Raw genomic sequence first — 19,576 nt, 5'->3', positions numbered from 1 at the left:
ATGCCTCTGCGTGGATTTTTTTAACGTGGGGTGGCCGTTGCACGCCAGACACCACACGGGCTTGACAGAGCTAGGTCTTGGTCCAGTGGTGAGGATTACCCAGGACGACTGGAGACCTGCTCTGCTGCAAGGATCTAGTGTGCACACTTATCGCAGTGTGGGCTGGCCCGTGCTGCCCCTGGACCCCTGGCCCCGAACTCATGCCTCCCCTGGGCCCCGATCACATCCCTCCACAGTCTCAGTTCCTTTGTACGCCTTTACTGAGTTGTATTTTTTTTTGTGGAGGGGTGGATTTTGGAGGAAGAAGTTTGTAGTGCCACACGAAATCTGTAGTAATTACATGTTATCTGGAGTATTATTATGAATGTCAGTAACATTCCGTACGCAATTGATTGCAAATTGAGTTTTTACTCAGGAGAGCTCCAATTAGTCTCCTTTAATGGAATGTACACATCTCTGCTGAACAATTCCTTTTCATAGACTGTATATGAGGCATAGTGTGTCTTGCAGAATTATTCGATGGTGCGTTTTTATTGTACCATTATGCTGATGGGGCAAAAGGTCCAATCAGTACAGATGCACAACTCACTAACTTTCTCCATCAGCTTTCTCCTCCCCTGCAGGTGTTGGATCCTTGCTGGTGTAAAGTTCCATGATCACCCTCTGATATCCTTCGTGTGTCAACCTTGATCAGCTATTTGATCGCAGACAAACCAGATCTTGCTCTTCCACACACTGACATTCCAACTCGTGTTGCTCGATAGTAATTGGGAGCAGGAACTCTGGTTGATTTATCCTTCCATAATCAAGGGTGCTGAAGCCAATTCTAGAGTCTCTAAGATTGTGGAGTTTTTTTTGGGGGGGGGCATTCTTTGCGTTAAGGGGGGTAATTTTAACTATGGGTGATGGTGTAAAATGGGTGGTATCGAATTAGTCGGCCATTATATACCAGGCCCAATTTTCCTTTCCATTGAAGTCAATAGAAGTGAAAATCAAGTGGTGCATATAAGGGACAGCCAATTCAATATCGCCCATCTTACACCATCGCCCATCTTACACCATCCCCATCGTCAAAATTACCCCCAGAGTCAGAAGCCATGTTCATACCCAACAGAACCTCAGCTGCTCTTTGAGTGAGTTTTCTTTGAATGTCTAATGCTAGTGTCAGCCCTGCCTCAGTTGGTCGCACTCTCGCCTTGGAGTCAGAAGGTTGTGGGATCCAGTCCCACTAGAGCCGTGCTGAGGGACTGCTGCACTGTCAGAGGCGTCGTCTTTTGGATGAGACTTTAAACTATATCCTCGTCTGTCCGTCTGTGGGCGTAAAAGATCCCATGGCACTATTTCGAAGAAGAGCAGAGGAGTTCTTCCCGGTATCCAGGCCAATATTTATCCCTCAATCAACATCACTGAAATGGATTCTCTGGTCATTATCATATTGCGGTTTGTGGCACCTTGCTGTGCGCAATTTTGGCTGCCGGGAAATGTGCTATGACCACATTTCAATAAGTATTTCATTGGCTGTAAAGCGCTTTGGGACTTCCTGAGGTGATGAAAAGCACTATATAAATGCAAGTCTTTCATCTTTCTTTATTCGTGACCATTAAAGGCAAATAACATTGAAAGAATTAAGAGATCATGAAACAGAAAGATGGGGAAATAATACAGAGGAAAGGAAATTTGACTCCCTTTTGCACAGGAACTTGTATATCTACTGATGAGGGCAGCAAATCCCAATTTTTTGATGAATCGTAGAATAGGATAGCACAGAAGGAGGCCATTCGGCCTACAATCTGTAGAGTTCCTTTCTGAAGATAGATCGCGTCAAATAAAATGGCCCTGATGTGAAGTGGTGATCGTAATTTGTAAAATCTGAGAAAGACTGCCTGTTGACATCCGACTCACACAGACAGCAGTGCACAGCATGCATGGGGGAGGCTGAGTCACCTGTCCAGCGAGACATCGGACACACACAATGTTTCATGAAAGGTAAAAGGAGACGGCAGCAGTGTGCTGGATTCTGTAATGTGATGGGCAGAAAAGAAACAGCAGGCAGAAAAACAAAATCAGTGCAGGCAAGTCGGGACAAGTGAGTGAATGTCAAAAAAAGCACAGAGAATGAAAATAAATGTTTTGTTTAGCCTTGTGTTTTTAATTTTCCTGTGCTCCCACAATTGAGGGGAAACCATGGAAACAATGTCATTATTTCCACACTTCTATCTTGTATTATGTGAATACAAGATACAACACATACCAAACTTACTGTGGTGCACAAGACCAGTCTGAGCATGATATGGAAGTACTTGGCAAAATATTAAACATTTGACTAAATTATTTCTGTCCTGTTTTTTGCCACCTGATAGCTTTTATTTTCTCTCCCTGCCTTTGACATATATTCATACCTGAATAGGGATAGAAGGAGGACCATATTAGTCCATGACCCAATCTGGGGTTCAAACTGACATCAATTGTTACCACAGCAACATGATTTCTGCAAGTCCCATTAACACACAGTTCACATTAAAGCTTTCAAATCCGCCCTAGCCATCAAATGTTTTTCAATGCTCAAATTTATTAAGTATTTTTAAACTTTTGAAGTTGCATTAACTTTCCCATAGTGACATCTCATAGCAAAAAGAAACGGGATGCAGTAATTCTGGGGGCCATGGAGGGTGGAAATGCAGAATGACCCGAGCAGAGTGGGCACCATCTTTTAATGTTACCGCTTGCCTTCCGTGTCAGTAGCTGGCCACAGCACCTTACGGATGGGTCACTTCGGTTACGTTTCACATATCAAGTCTTTGGAAGTGGGGAGTTTGTGAACAAGGCCTTTGCTATCCATGAGCTTATTGTGGATAATTGCATTGATATAATGGCCTTGACGGAAACCTGGCTGAGGGGAAAGGACACCTGTCCCCTAAATAAAGCCTCCCCGTCTGGCTATACCTTCCACCTCTTGCCGTGGTGGCAGTGTGTGGCTCATCACCAAATCACACTGTCCCCCTCCTCCTCTGGCACTTTCTCCTCCTTTGAGCATCTCGCCTTGTTCCACCACTCTCGCCTTCCATTTCAAATCCTCGTTCTTTACCCCCCACCAAAGTACCATGCCAATTTTCTCACCGAGATACCTTCACTGTTTTATTCCCTCAGCCTCTGCAACGAGCAAGTTCTCATCCTCACTGATTTCAACCTCCATCTGAACTCATTATGTGCTCCTGAGTTCACTTCCCTCCTACCTCCCTTAATCTCACCCTCCATATAAACTCCCCTCTCCATATTCACTGTCACACCCTTGACCTTGCTGTCTCATGTGGCCTCGCTGCTCCCATCGTGTTAATCACAAATGATCACTTCCTTGTATCACTTTCCACTCACATCCTCCTCGCATCAGTCCAATCCCAGCTGTCCAGCCTTTGTCCCTCCCTCCATTCACCACAGCATTTCTGCAGCTACTGATCTGCTCAACCACACCCTCACCTCTACCTTTAATGCCCAGTCCCCATTAAAACCATTGCTCTCTCTCACCCTGGTCATTCCCCCTGGTATGGCCCTTATCTCTGCTCCCTTAAAGCCAAGGGATGCAGACTTGAACATATATGGCGGACGGTCGATTTATCGCCAGATTTGGATGGACAACATAATGCACTATTGAATCTTGTTCTCCTCTGCCAAAACTGCTCACTATTCCACATTTATGCTAGAATGTAAAGATAACCCTTGCCGCCTTTCCTCTACCTGTTTTCTCAAACCCTTTCCCCTGCCAGTTCTACCCTCACTTCCAGCAACAAGAGCTCATGGATTTCTTTGTCTCGAAGATTGAGCCCATCTGCTCAACTGCCTCGGTCACTCCTCACTCTTTCCCCTACCCCACCGGGCAAAACTTTCTCCAAGGATCCCCCCTGCCCTAGCCCTGAACTCGCATCTTTCTCTCCGATCTCTCCTCATGCCCACTCTGAGCTCATCTTGTCCATGAGGCCCACGTCCTGCTCCCTCGACCCTATTCCCACTCAACTGCTGACCACCCAACTTTGCCATGTTGGCTGTTATTGTTAACGGTTCTCTCTCCTCAGGTACTGTCCCCCTCACCTTCATATCTGCTATTCTGACCCCTCCTCAAAAAGCAACTTGGTCTTCACAGTGGAAGACACAGAAACCATGCCAAAAATTGCTGGTCACAGGAATGTGGGAAGGGAGGACCTTCAGACAATCACTATCGCTAAGAGGGTAGTACTGGACAGGCTAATGGGACTCATGGTAGACAAGTCCCCTGGTCCTGATGAAATGCATCCCAGGGTATTAAAAGAGATGGCGGAAGTTATAGCAGATGCATTCGTTATAATCTACCAAAAGTCTCTGGACTCTGGGGCGGTACCAGCGGATTGGAAAGCAGCTAATATAACGCCTCTGTTTAAAAAAAGGGGGCAGACAAAAGGCAGGTAACTATAGGCCGGTTAGTTTAACATCTGTAGTGGGGAAAATGCTTGAAACTATCATTAAGGAAGAAATAGCGGGACATCTAGATAGGAATAGTGCAATCAAGCAGACGCAGCATGGATTCATGAAGGGGAAATCATGTTTAACTAATTTACTGGAATTCTTTGAGGATATAACGAGCATGGTGGATAGAGCTGTACCGATGGATGTGGTGTATTTAGATTTCCAAAAGGCATTCGATAAGGTGCCACACAAAAGGTTACTGCAGAAGATAGAGGTACGTGGAGTCAGAGGAAATGTATTAGCATGGATAGAGAATTGGCTGGCTAACAGAAAGCAGAGAGTCGGGATAAATGGGTCCTTTTCAGGTTGGAAATCGGTGGTTAGTGGTGTGCCACAGGGATCGGTGCTGGGACCACAACTGTTTACAATATACATAGATGACCTGGAAGAGGGGACAGAGTGTAATGTAACAAAATTTGCAGATGACATAAAGATTAGTGGGAAAGCGGGTTGTGTAGAGGACACAGAGAGGCTGCAAAGAGATTTGGATAGGTTAAGCGAATGGGCTAAGGTTTGGCAGATGGAATACAATGTCAGAAAGTGTGAGGTCATCCACCTTGGGGAAAAAAACAGTAAAAGGGAATATTATTTGAATGGGGAGAAATTACAACATGCTGAGGTGCAGAGGGACCTGGGGGTCCTTGTGCATGAATCCCAAAAAGTTAGTTTGCAGGTGCAGCAGGTAATCAGGAAGGTGAATGGAATGTTGGCCTTCATTGCGAGAGAGATGGAGTACAAAAGCAGGGAGGTCCTTCTGCAACTGAATAGGGTATTGGTAAGGCCGCACCTGGAGTACTGCGTGCAGTTTTGGTCACCTTACTTAAGGAAGGATATACTGGCTTTGGAGGTGGTACAGAGACAATTCACTAGGCTGATTCCGGAGATGATAGATTGAGTAGACTGGGTCTTTACTCGTTGGAGTTCAGAAGGATGAGGGGTGATCTTATAGAAACATTTAAAATAATGAAAGGGGTAGACAAGATAGAGGCGGAGAGGTTGTTTCCACTGGTCGGGGAGACTAGAACTAGGGGGCACAGCCTCAATATACGGGGGAGCCAATTTAAAACCGAGTTGAGAAGGAATCTCTTTTCCCAGAGGGTTGTGCATCTGTGGAATTCTCTGCCCAAGGAAGCAGTTGAGGCTAGCTCATTGAATGTATTCAAGTCACAGATAGATAGATTTTTAACCATTAAGGGAGTTAAGGGTTACGGGGAGCGGGCGGGTAAGTGGAGCTGAGTCCACGGCCAGATCAGCCATGATCTTATTGAATGGCGGAGCAGGCTCAAGGGGCTAGATGGCCTACTCCTGTTCCTAATTCTTATGTTCTTATGTAACCCTTGACCAACATTCCCTTTTAAGATGCGGAACACCATGCAGCCGGTGAACAGGAAACACTGCGCTTGCATGGTATTCTGCATGGGCTGCGTAGCCCCTTAAAGGGGCCATCCACCCAAAAAAAAATAAAGGGAACATTGCCCTGACTCCTCTGTCTTTGCAAACTACCGCCCCATTTGCAACTTCCTTTTCCTCTCCAAAGTCCTTCAATGTGCAGTCGCCTCCAAAATCTCTGCCCATCTTTCCTGGAAATCCATGTTTGAATTACCCCAGGGTTTCCACACCTGCCAGAGTACCGAAACCGCACTTAACTGAAAAAACAACAACAAATTGTATTTATATAGCGCCTTTAACATAGTAAAAGGTGCAATATCAAATCTAATTTGACACTGAGCTACATTTGATATTAAGGCAGATGAAGGTAGGTTTTAAGGAGCATCTTAAAAGAGGAAAGAGAGGCGGAGAGGTTTAGGGAGGGAATTCTAGAGCTTGGGGCTTTGGCAGCTAAAGACATGGCCGCCATCGATGGACCAATTAAAATCGAGGATGCTCAAGAGGCCAGAATTGGAGGAGCACAGATATCTCTGAGAGTTGCAGGGCTGGAAGACGTTCGAGATAGGGAGGGGCGAGGTCTTGAAGAGATTTGAAAATAAGGACAAGAATTTAAAAACTAAGGCATTGCTTAACTGGGAGCCAATGTAAGTCAGTGAGTACAGGGGTGATGGGTGAACAGGAATTGGTGCAAGTTAGGACATGGGCAGCAGAGTTATGAATGACCTCGGGTTTACGGAGGGTAGAACGTGCGTTAGAATAGTCAAGTTGGAATAATGACAATTCCTTCTAAGTATAGAAAAACTTTGCATCTAATGTACATCTTATCCATGGCACTGTGTGGCCACTACAGGCTGCAATGGCACAGGAGAGCCACGTGTAATAGTGGAATTGGCTTGTCCAGTTGTTGTTCCTCTGGTGTCGAGACTGGAATGTTTCCCAGTGCTTTTAAAGGTCACAGGTTGAAAAATGTGATTTTATTGGTTTGAACACTCTGCAGTGATTAAGTAAGGCAATGAGATAACAGTTAATCTTCAACCTTGTACACAAAGACAGGCATATATACTTTGAAAGTTTATTGGAGGAAACATATGGAAGTTATTTGAGAATTATTCCAGTAGTTGATTTATGATCGAGTAACTTGTCCAATGGAAGAGCTTTTTGGCAGCTTCATTCACAGCATTCATCATCATCATAGGCAGTCCCTCGGAATCGAGGAAGACTTGCTTCCACTCCCAAAGTGAGTTCTCTGGTGGCTGAACAATCCAATACAAGAGCCACAGACCCTGTCACAGGTGGGACAGACATTCGTCGAGGGAAAGGGTGGGGTGGAGCTGATTTGCCGCGCGCTCCTTCCGCTGCCTGCGCCTGACCTCTTCATGCTCTTTGCGTTGAGACTCGGAAGAACTCAACGCCCTCCCGAATGCACTTTCTTCACCTCGGGCGGTCTTCGGCCAGGGTATCCCAGGTGTCAGTGGTGATGTCGCGCTTTACCAAGCAGGCTTTGAGGGTGTCCTTGTAACGCTTCCGCTGCCCACCTTTGGCTCGTTTACCATGACGGAGCTCCGGATAAAGCATTTGCTTAAGCAATCTTGTATCTGGCATGCATACTATGTGGCCTGCCCAGCGAAGCTGATCGAGTATGGTCAGTGCTTAAATACTGGGGATGTTATCCTGGATGAAGACACTGATGTTGGTGCGCAAATCCTCCCAGGAGATCCACAGGATCTTGCAGAGACATCATTGGTGATATATCTCCAGCGACTTGAGGTGCCTTCTATACATCGTCCATGCCTCAGATGTATACAGGAGGGCGGGTATTACAACAGCCTTGTAGACCATGAGCTTGATGGTAGATTTGAGGGCCAGGTCTTCAAGCACTCTTTTCCTCAGGCGGCTGAAGACTGCACTAGCGCACTGGAGGCGATGTTGAATCTCCACATCAATGTCTACCTTTGCTGATAAGAGGCTCCCGAGATATGGGAAATGGTCCACGTTATCGAGGGCTGTGGCGTGAATCTTAATGGTTGGAGGGCAGTGCAATGCGGCAGGGACAGGCTGGTGAAGGACCTTTGTCTTACAGATGTTAAGCGTAAGGCCCATGCTTTCAATGTCTCAGTGACTCTGCCTTTGACTTGAGTGCTCTTGACTCCATCCCGCAGCATGCGACCCGCCACCAATTCAGTGAAACTCCAACATTGCACGAGGTAGGCAAAGCCATAAAACAGCTCAAGAATAACAAGGCTACGGGTGCGGATGGAATCCCTGCTGAGGCGCTAAAGTATGGCGGAGAGGCGCTAAAGTATGGCGGAGAGGCGCAATTGGCGTGGATACATGACCTCCTCTCTCTCATTTGGAGGGAGGAGAGCATGCCGGGAGATCTCAGAGATGCAGTGATTGTGACCATTTTTTAAAAAGGGGACAAGTCCGACTGCAGCAAGTATAGGGGAATCTCCCTGCTATTAGCCACTGGGAAGGTCATCGCTGGAGTTCTCCTCAGCCGTCTTCTCCCTGTGGCCGAGGAGCTCCTCCCGGAATCACAGTGCGAATTTCGTCCCCTACAGGGCACAACGGACATGATCTTTGCAGCACGACAGCTGCAGGAAAAATGCAGGGAGCAGCGCCAGCCCTTATATATGGCCGCCTTCGATCTTACAAAGGCTTTTGACACTGTCAACTGTGAGAGTTTATGGAGTGTCCTCCTCCGTTTTGGATGCCCCCAAAAGTTTGTCAACATCCTTCGCCTGCTTCACGACGACATGCAGGCTGTGATCCTTACCAACGGATCCATTACAGACCCAATCCACGTCCGGACCGGGGTCAAACACGGCTGCGTCATCGCCCCAACCCTCTTCTCAATCTTCCTCGCCGCCATGCTCCGCCTCACAATCAACAAGCTCCCTGCTGGAGTAGAACTAAACTAAGAACCAGTGGGAAGCTGTTTAACCTACGCCGCCTCCAGGCCAGGTCCAAGATCACCCCAACCTCTGTCGTTTGAGCTGCAGTACGCGGACGATGCCTGTGTCTGCGCACATTCTGAAGCTGAACTCCAGGATATAGTCACAGCATTAAAGCTCAGTTGAGCAACCATTTGCAGCTCTGAGCTGCACCGGATCATCAATTAATTTGACAAAATACCACGCATAATTGAAAAAGGATGTGTGCTTTCAACCAACTCGAGTGTAAACTTTTCAGTTTGGAACAAAATACACTCCAGGTAAACTCATTTCGATTTCTATTTTTGCAATTTTTTTTTGTTTGAAGGAAACAATAAACATTTCACGGCCCGACAGCGTCTGAATAAAATGAATGCAATTCAATTCTGTATTGATTGCAACTGAGTTTTTCTTGCACCCACCGACTGCTTGTTTATTGGCCTACTCCTGCTCCTATTTCTTATGTTATTTCTGTGTTGCGTGCCCACATCTCATGCAAATGACTCATTTATGCTTGGATTTTTATCAGCAATAAAATTGATAGCTAACCAGAAGGTTGTGTCTGCAATGTCTGTGTCTCCTTTTATAGGCTTATGTAGATGAGTGGTTTCCCCACAGGAAGTAACTAATAAAAGAACAGGCCAGGTTAGACACTGCTCCATCATAGCTGCCACAACCTTGCCATGAGTAATGTATGGGAGATTGGCTAGTATCTTTTTTCATTAGACGTTATGTGCAAGTTATGGAGGTGGAATGTTTTTACACTTCCCTTTTCCGTACTGATTTTACAATTGATTTTAATCTGTTCTCTAATTATGTCTTTAAAGAAAGCATATTGATTAACAATGTTGCAGCTGACTGGATTGTAACAATTCCATAAACATTCTTAAAACAACATTACCAAAATTACACTGCAAGTCTGAGCATCAATAAATGCTTACAATTACTGAAAATTATATGTTTCATTTTACAAAAATTCCTATTCATTCCATTCGCAAAATACAAGAGGAGTGTGAAGTATTACAGGTACAACATCTGAAATCCGGCAACCTCTGGGCTGAATCCGTGACGGTTTTTGGGTTTTGACGGATTTCAGATCTCGCTGATGGCGCCGCTTGCCGATCCCCCGCTCTTCGTGCCCGCCGGTTCCCGAGGCCCCGCGGCACTCTGCTTTTTTTCCCGGTTTCCTCGTCCCTCGCCACCAGATGACACCATCTTGGCCGCCTCAAACAATTCCGTTTTTCGGCATTTCGGATTCGGGACGTTGTACCTGTACTGATAAAACAATGAAAGACGATAAGGAATACAGAACAGTGCATTGTGTGGTCAGCTTATTCCAACTACAGTATTGCTTTGTTCTGGCTAAAGTATTTTTTGCATACTACCTTTTCCAAGCTATATCCTGTTTCCATCCCAGTGTGTGCACGCACACGTTCTAGCAAAGTTCACTGAATTGTTATCTGGAGCAGGAACACTGGCTGATTTTCTCCCATTCCCCACTGTCCACTAAATGTGGCATCACAATTGTTTCTGCCTCTCTGCAGTGACAAAGGATTGCACTTCAGACCTGGTTTGTGTGGCTCAACATTACATTGAAGGAAACAGCAAAGCTCTTCACAGCCAATTAAGTACTTTTGAAATGGAGTCACTGTCATAATGTCGGGAAATACAGCAGCCAATTTGCGCGCAGCAAGGTTCCACAGACATAAGTAAGATAGATGACCAAATTTAGTGGTATTGCTTGAGGGATTAATGTTGGCCAGGACACTGGGAAAACTCCCCTACTCTACTTCAAAATGTACTATGGGATCTTTTATATTCCCCTGACAAGGTAAAGGAGCCTTGGTTTAACATCTCACCCAAAGGACTGAATCACCAACAGTGCAGCACTCCCTCAGTACTGCACTAAAGTTTCAGCCTAGATAACATGCTCAAGTCTCTGCAGTGAGGCTTGAATCCACAAATTTCTGACTCTGAGGCGTGAGTGCTACCATTGAGCCCAGGCTAACACTTTAAAATCACATTGGGGTTTCATTTACTATTTTGGGACTTCATGGTTAATGATTTTTACTTAATTTTAGGTGTCACGTACACCGTGGAAGGCTCAGTATGCACATTGTGATGGTCATTTAAAAATAAAACTCATCTCAAACGCATAGGTTTAGCCCATTCAAACACTACAAAGTCTGCTTTTAATATTAGCTTGAAGATTGGGTGTTTAAGTCAAGTCTTTGTGCATGTGTAAGATAATGACTTTGCGTTTTGATTGCTGGCTTTGCAGCATCGATCGCCATGACCGTCGGAGTGGAAAGAAGCTTAATCCTAGTCTGTGCATCCGATGGTCTCGCTCCTTCACCAATCTTGACAAATAATTGCACAGTACCCAGTCTCTGTCGCTTAAAGTAAGCTCGACTCTCATGAAACTTTTTCTAGAATAAAACGTTTCAAAAGTTCGAAAACAGCCTGTTGGATAAAATTTGTTCCAGATCTAGAGCAGTCCCTGATGCCACGTTTCCTGATTTAAACTGCTTCTCCTTATGTTCCTCATCCCTTGGTTCCTGTTTTCTATTCTTTACTAACACATCCTTTACTAATTCTCTTCCCATTTTGTCTATTAAATGTGAATAACGCCCTTCACATAATCTAGTTGACAGATTCAAGCTCATGTTTAAATGCAACCGGTACAGTTTCAAAACACACATCGTTATACAATACATTTCCTGATTCAATGACTTCTAGTCCATTAACATTTGGGTCCTTTTGCTGGATCGGACAGGCAGAGTTCTTTTTGTGAGGTGGTGATTATGCTACAGACATATACTGACATATTAATTGGGGCAAGAAGAATGATTAATGAGAAGTCATTGAGCTAGCACAAGAATAGAGTCAAATCACGGGCTGATTATGTTGAGATGTATACACTCTGGGCACAATACTGCAAGGAAAGTTTTAACTTCAGGGGAGTTCACACAATTCACCTGTGTAAAGACTGGAAAGTATGGAGTGTACCTGTCACCAGCCTCTCGAGTGAGGAAGATAGAATGATCCAGCTTCTGTAGATATTCTCTTCTCTGTAGGTTGGTGACAAGTACGCTGAATACGTCAGAGATATCAGCCCCTGCAGTTACACCTGCCCATGTTATCAGCCATCCAGCTTAGAATAGACTAGAATAATACAAAAGCAAAATACTGCAGATGCTGGAATCTGGAATAAAAACCCAAAATACTGGAAATCTCAGTGGGTCAGGCAGCATCTGTGGAGAGAAAGCAGACTGACCTTAAATGTTAACTCTGTTTCTCTCTCCACAGATGCTGCCTGACCCGCTGAGATTTTCAGCGTTTCTGTTTTTATATTAGAATAAAATAGTAATTATGTCGAACGCAATTGCATTATCATCATCGGAGGCAGTCCCTCGGAATCGAGGAAGACTTGCTTCCACTCCTAAAGTGAGTTCTTTGGTGGCTGAACAGTCCAATACGAGAGCCACAGACACTGTCGGGGGAGGGGAGGGGGGGGGGGGGGGGGTTGGGACTGATTTGCCGCACGCTCCTTCCGCTGCCTGCGCCTGACCTCTTCAAACTCACGGCATTGAGATTCAAAGAGCTCAACGCCCTCCCGGATGCACTTTCTCCACCTCGGGCGGTTTTCAGCCAGGGAATCCCAGGTGTCAGTGGTGATGTCGCACTTTACCAGGGAGGCTTTGAGGGTGTCCTTGTAATGTTTCTGCTGCCCACCTTCGGCTTGTTTGCCGTGAAGGAGCTCCGCATAGAGCAGTTGCTCAGGGAGTCTCTTGTCTGGCATGCGTAGTATGTGGCCTACCCAGCGAAGCTGATCGAGTGTGGTCAGTACTTCAATGCTGAGGATGTTAGCCTAGGCGAGGACACTGATGTTGGTGCGCCTGTCCTCCCAGGGGATTTACAGGATCTTGCGGAAACATCGTTGGTGATATATCTCCAGTGACTTGAGGTGTCTTCTGTAGATCATCCATGCCTCTGATCCATACAGGAGGGCGGGTATTACTACAGCCCTGTAGACCTTCAGCTTGGTGGTAGATTTGAGGGCCTGGTCTTTGAACACTCTTTTCCTCAGGCGGCCAAAGGCTGTACTGGCGCACTGGAGGCGATGTTGAATCTCCAATATTGATAAAAGGCTCCTGAGGTATGGGAAGTGGTCAACGTTGTCTAGGGCTGCGCCGTGAATCTTGATGACTGGGGAGCAATGTTGTGCGGCGAGGACAGGCTGGTGAAGGACCTTTGTCTTACGGATGTTAAGCGTAAGGCCCATGCTTTCATATGTCACGGTGAATACATCAACTATATCCTGGAGTTCAGCCTCAGAATGTGCACAGACACAGGCGTCGTCCAGGTACTGTAGCTCAACGACAGAGGTTGGGGTGATCTTGGACCTGGCCTGGAGGCGGCAAAAGTTAAACAGCTTCCCACTGGTTCTGTAGTTAGTTCCACTCCAGTGGGGAGCTTGTTGACTGTGAGGTTGAGCATGGCAGCGAGAAAGATTGAGAAGAGGGTTGGAGCGATGACGCAGCCGTGTTTGACCCTGATCTGGACGTAGATTGGGTCTGTAATGGAACCGCTGGTAAGGATCACGGCCTGCATGTCGTCATGGAGCAGACGAAGGATGTTGATAAACTTTTGGGGGCATCCAAAACAGAGGAGGACGTTCCTTAAGCCCTCACAGTTGACAGTGTCAAAGGCCTTTGTAAGATCGAAGGCGGCCATATATAAGGGCTGGCACTGCTCCCTGCATTTTTCCTGCAGCTGTCGCGCTGCAAAGGTGTCATGTCCTTTGTGCCCTGTAGGGGACGAAATCCGCACTGTGATTCCAGAAGGAGTTCCTCGGCTACAGGGAGAAGACGGTTGAGGAGGATTCTAGCAACGACTTTCCCAGTGGCTGATAGCAGGGAGAGTCCCCTGTCGTTGCCGCAGTCGGACTTGTCCTCCTTTTTAAAGATGGTCACGATCACTGCATCTCTGAGATCTCGCTGCATGCTCTCCTCCCTCCAAATGAGAGAGATGAGGTCATGCCTCTCCGCCATACTTTAGCGCCTCATCAGGGATTCCATCCGCACCCGTCGCCTTGTTGTTCTTGAGCTGTCTTATGGCTTTTCCTACCTCGTGCAACTTTGGGATTTCACTGAGGTGGTGGCGGGTCACATGCTGCGGGATGGAGTTGAGAACACGTGAGTCAAAGGCAGAGTCTCGATTGAGGAGATCTTCAAAGTGCTCCTTCCAGCGGGCCCTGACAAGGTGTCCTTGATGAGTGTTTCCCCATTCTTGGCCAGGAGTGGGGTAGGGCCTTGGGAGCGTAGGTGGCCTTGACTGCAATGAAGAATCCTTGCATATCGTGGCTGTCGGCCAGTTGTTGTATCTACTGTGCTTTCTCCATCCACCACTGGTTCTTTAGGTCCCGGGTTTTTTATTGGACCTCAGCCTTGAGCCGTTGCTTTGCAGCTCCAGAGTTTGGTTGTTGCTTGAGGCTCAGAAATGCTCTGCGCTTACGATCTATTAATTCTTGGATCTCCTGATCATTTTCATCAAACCAGTCGTGGTGTTTTCTGCTTGAGTAACCAAGTGTCTCTTCATAGGCACTGGTCATGGAGACCTGGAGGACAGACCAAGCGCTGTGGGCATTCAGCATCCCAGGGTCATCAAGGCACGCCAGATTAGCTGTGAGGTGCTGGCTGTATAGGCTCTCTTAGCTGGGTCTTTAAGTGCCCCGGCACTGCTTCTGCCGTCCTCTCTGCTTTGGGGCTATGTTTATATTGATGATGGATCGGATTAGGCGATGGTCCATCCAGCAGTCGTCAGCTTCTGTCATGGCGCAGGTGATGTGCACATCCTTGGATCGGACAATGACATAGTCGAGCAGCTGCCAGTGTTTGGAGCGAGGGTGTTGCCACGATGCCTTGTATGTTCTAGACATTTTGTCAGGAGTAGGGTACCGTTGGAGTTGGCTTTCCCTACCCCCTCTCTGCCAATCACGCCTCCCCAGAGGGCTATGTCTTTGCCGACCTTGGCATTAAAGTCACCCAGGAGGATCAATTTGTTGCTCATGGGGACTCGGGACAGGGATGTCTCAAGGTTGGAATAAAAACCCTCTTTAGCCTCATCTGTTGCATCCAGTGTTGGGGCGTACGCAATCGACCAGTTCATTTTTGATGGCAAAGCCGACTCCATGGAGCAGCGTTCTTCCTCTGGTTTTTCTTTCCAGAAAAAGGTGTAACCTCCACCATGTTCTTTGAGCTGGCCTTCCCCTGCCCACCGGGTCTCGCTTAGGGCAGCGATGTCAATGTCAAAGCGTCTAAGTTCCCGGGCAACTATGGCGGTGCGGCGTTCCGGCCTGTCGCTGTTGGAGTTGTCTTGTTCCAGTGTACAAGCGTTGCTGGTTCAAAGAATCTTTATATGCTTACGATTGAATCTGACTGTCGCATCCCTTTGCGAAATGTTTGAGATAGTTACAGACAAATTAGAAGATTGAATTTTTATTTATAAACTAGGCATAATTACAACGTTACCTTAATATTACATTTTGATAAAGGAACTCAGTGCAAAAGTTTGTACCAATTAAGCTGCTTTTTAAAAAGTCACGTAAGTAACTGACTTGTCTTGAAAGCTACTTGTTATCTAGGGATCAAGCCAGCTTGGTTTGATTCTTTTCCTAGAGTAAGGTAGAGAAAGGAGAGTGGCATTGGGACAAGAGACTGGCTGGCCTGTTCAGCCAGTTTATTTATCTCCAAATAACCATTTTGTAAGAAATGACGTGCAGCAGTTACATCAGGGGTGATTTAAAGAAAAAAAGAAGAAAGGCTTGCATTTATCTAGCGCCTTTCACGACCTCCGGATGTCCCAAAGCGCTTTCAGCCAATGAAGTACTTTTGGAGTGTAGTCACTGTTGTAATGTAGGAAACGCGGCAGCCAATTTGCGCACAGCAAGCTCCCACAAACAGCATTGTGATGATGACCAGATAATCTCATTTTTTTAGTGATGTTGATGGAGGGATAAATATTGGCCAGGACACCAGGGATAACTCCCCTGCTTTTCTTTGAAATAGTGCCGTGGGATCTTTTAGGTCCACCAGAGAGAGCACAGACCTTGGTTTAAACATCTCATGGAAAGCTGGGTTTGGATCCCTCTATCTACTCCCTAGACATTCCAGTTTTCCTGGTCCGTTACTTTCTACAACTGCAATGCAGGTGGGTCTCCTGTTCCCTGACCAATGCTAGTGCCACTCCAAACCAGTAGGAGGTGATGCATACAGAAATACAAGTACAGTTAGTGACCGCTATAAGGATAGAGTAAACAGTGTTGCCAACCAAAACAAAGAAAAAGAAAGGCTTGCATTTATATAGCGCCTTTCACGACCACCGGACGTCTCAAAGCGCTTTACAGCCAATAAAGTACTTTGGAGTGTAGTCACTGTTGTAATGTAGGAAATGCGGCAGCCAATTTGTACACAGCAAGCTCCCACAAACAGCATGTGATAATGACCAGATAATCTGTTTTTTCTTATGTTGATTGAGGGAGAAATATTGGCCAGGACACCAGGGATAACTCCCCTGCTCCTCTTCGATGCAGTACCATGGGATCTTTTGCATCCACCTGAGAGAGCAGACGGGGCCTCGACAGTGTAGCAGTGGAGTGTCAGCCTAGATTTTGTGCTCAAGTCTCTAGATTTTATTGAAACAAAAAAGGCAATATGGTGTCAGACAGTCTGTGACTTAACGAATTAGTCATTGCATGGCCAATCCCATAATCACACACTCCTACACTTTCTCACACATTGGCTTAACACACAGAAATATTGCACTATTTTCAAAATATGTTTAGGAACTGATAACTTTAATGATCTCAGGAGAGCTCATTAAAGTTAACAGTGACTGTGAGGTTTCCGTCTCTCTGGTTTTCAGCTGGACACTATAAGCTGGCTATCGGGTTTTTATTTTGCATTTTAATGTAAAACAGAGTTGCTAAGATCTGGTTTTCTAAGCGTTTTCTAACTGTTATTGTGAAGTTTTCGGTGGATTTTTTAACAATCTGGTATTAAGGGGTTTTAACGTCCACCTGAGAGAGCTAATGGGGCCTCGGTTTAACGTCTCATCCGAAAGACGGCATCTCCGACAGTGCAGCACTCCCTCAGCACTGCACTGGAGTGTCAGCCTGGATTTTTATGTGCTCAAGTACCTGCAGTGGAACTTAAACCCACAACCTTCTGACTCAGAGGCAAGTGTGCTACCCACTGAGCCACAGCTGGCACTCTGAGTGTTAGAGCTTTTCAGCTTTAGATGCACACATTATTTCTCTCAAAGATTTTCCAAACCCTAATTTTTTGTTTAATAATTCTTCCTTTTCTCTCTCTCATTATCCCTCTTGAGAGCAGTGACTGATGTATGGGGAAGGTTCCTTGGGTGTTGGCAGCCCCTGATATCGCAACCAGTTGGTCATTCCTCCTATATACACGTCGGTGGTAAATATTCACCGGATATGTGAGCATGGGGCCCATCACAATGAGCCTGATACTCTCTCCACCTGTTGTCCAACGTTCTGAACTTTGTGCAATAGTCTCCCTGCAAAATGATGCAGCCACCGCTTAATGTGAAGACTCGCCCTCCAAATTGACGAGAGTTTCTTGTGTGTGTTTTTCAGAGTGAGACTGAAAACAGCCCTGACTCATGATCAACTTGGAAAGATCCTGCTGCAATGAGATGCTACTGGAAACGATCAGTAACTACTACTGGTTTCTGCCTGTTTCTTTGTCTTTTCATGTACCTCTGTACGAGGGATGAGGAAGGGAGTGTGTTGGTGAGTATTCTCGGTGGTGCAATGTGAATGAAGCCCACTATGCACCTGTCTTTTGTGAGCCTTGATGGTTGCCTGAGGAGTGGCTGAGTTATAGGATTGTTCAAATGCATTCAATTTGACAACTCGCACCTTCCCCTACAGCAGGTCACTGTGTACCAGGCTGGCTGCACACTTCCGTTGAACATAAAATTAAGAGTAGGATTAGGCCATACGACGACTCGAGCCTGCTCCGCCATTCAATGGCTGATCTTCGACCTCAACTCCACTTTCCCGCCCGATCCCCATATTGCTTAATTCCCCTAGAATCCAAAAATCTATCTCCACCTAGAAAATACTCAAAGACCCAGCATCCACAGTCCTTTGGGGTAGAAAATTCCAAAGATTCGCAACCCTCTGAGTGAAGGAATTCCTCCTCATCTCCGTCTTAATTGGTCGACCCCTTATCCTGAGACTGTGCCTCTCCAACCAGTGGACACAACCTCTCAGCATCGACCCTGCCAATCCCCCTCACAATCTTGTGTGTTTCAGTGAGATCACCCCTTATTTTTCTAAACTTCGGAGAGTATGGGCCCATTCTACACAATCTCTCATCATAAGACAACTCTCTCATCCCAGGAATCAATCTAGTGAACCTACCTGCACTGCCTCTTAAGAAACTTTCCCATTGGCGTGTACATTCTAATAATAGTGAAAAGAGGGCAGTTAGCTTCTGTCTCTCAAGGGGTTGGGGAACTTGAATACCGTCCACGATGGAGCAAAACATTGCACATACATTTGCCATTCATATATGGTATCACTAAAACAAGTTCTCCCCATCACAATATGTGGAGCAGGGTAATCGCCATCCACATTTGAGGGAAATCTACATTTTTTGAGCAGCTCCTGATATTAACAGAAATAACACAGTTAATTTGTGCTTTCTCTGTAGTTTTGTAAACTGTGTCTATCGAAAGGGAAATAATTACTTCACCCAAGCCCATACTGACAATGTGGTCCGCACTATTTTCCTGCATGTTTCCTTTCCAGAATGAATGCTTCATGTAATAATGTAGCTCAGCTCCATAGTCCTACCTCAGAGGGGCATCCCATTAGTCCTGAACGTTCTACTGACATCAAGACCAACAGGCCAAGTGAACTCTTGTGTTTCATACAATGAAGGATAGAATAAAAGGAAAAGGAGGTGGGCTAGCATTGCTGGTTAAAGAGGAGATTAATGCAATAGTTAGGAAAGACATTAGCTTGGATGATGTGGAATCTATATGGGTAGAGCTGCAGAACACTAAAGGGCAAAAAACGTTAGTGGGATTTGTGTACAGACCTCCAAACAGTAGTAGTGATGTTGGGGAGGGCATCAAACAGGAAATTAGGAGTGCATGCAATAAAGGTGCAGCAGTTATAATGGGTGACTTTAATATGCACATAGATTGGGCTAGCCAAACTAGAAGCAATACAGTGGAGGAGGATTTCATGGAGTGCATAAGGGATGGTTTTCTAGACCAATATGTCGAGGAACCAACTAGGGGGGAGGCCATCTTAGACTGGGTGTTGTGTAATGAGAGAGGATTAATTAACAATCTCATTGTGCGAGGCCCCTTGGGGAAGAGTGACCATAATATGGTGGAATTCTGCATTAGGATGGAGAATGAAACAGTTAATTCAGAGACCATGGTCCAGAACTTAAAGAAGGTATGAGGCGTGAATTGGCTAAGATAGATTGGCGAATGATACTTAAGGGGTTGACTGTGGATGGGCAATGGCAGACATTTAGAGACCGCATGGATGAATTACAACAATTGTACATTCCTGTCTGGCGTAAAAATTAAAAAAGGGAAGGTGGCTCAACCGTGGCTATCAAGGGAAATCAGGGATAGTATTAAAGCCAAGGAAGTGGCATACAAATTGGCCAGAAATAGCAGCGAACCTGGGGACTGGGAGAAATTTA

At 45.9% G+C, this 19,576-nt stretch overlaps 1 protein-coding gene across 1 annotated transcript in view; it reads left to right on the top strand.

Annotated features, from left to right (window-relative positions):
• Positions 1-19,576, top strand: part of LOC139228220 (alpha-1,3-mannosyl-glycoprotein 4-beta-N-acetylglucosaminyltransferase C-like) — a 134,765-nt gene that overhangs the window by 74,666 nt on the left and 40,523 nt on the right. Inside the window, exon 2 of the mRNA XM_070859396.1 lies at positions 17,479-17,634. Within this exon, the coding sequence (XP_070715497.1) occupies positions 17,533-17,634 (102 nt within the window). The 5' untranslated portion in view covers positions 17,479-17,532. The remainder of the gene's footprint in view (positions 1-17,478; positions 17,635-19,576) is intronic.

The sequence above is a fragment of the Pristiophorus japonicus genome, chromosome 17 (genome assembly GCF_044704955.1).
Source record: "Pristiophorus japonicus isolate sPriJap1 chromosome 17, sPriJap1.hap1, whole genome shotgun sequence".
NCBI lineage: Eukaryota > Metazoa > Chordata > Chondrichthyes > Pristiophoridae > Pristiophorus > Pristiophorus japonicus.
This window is presented reverse-complemented; position numbering and strand designations above follow the sequence as displayed.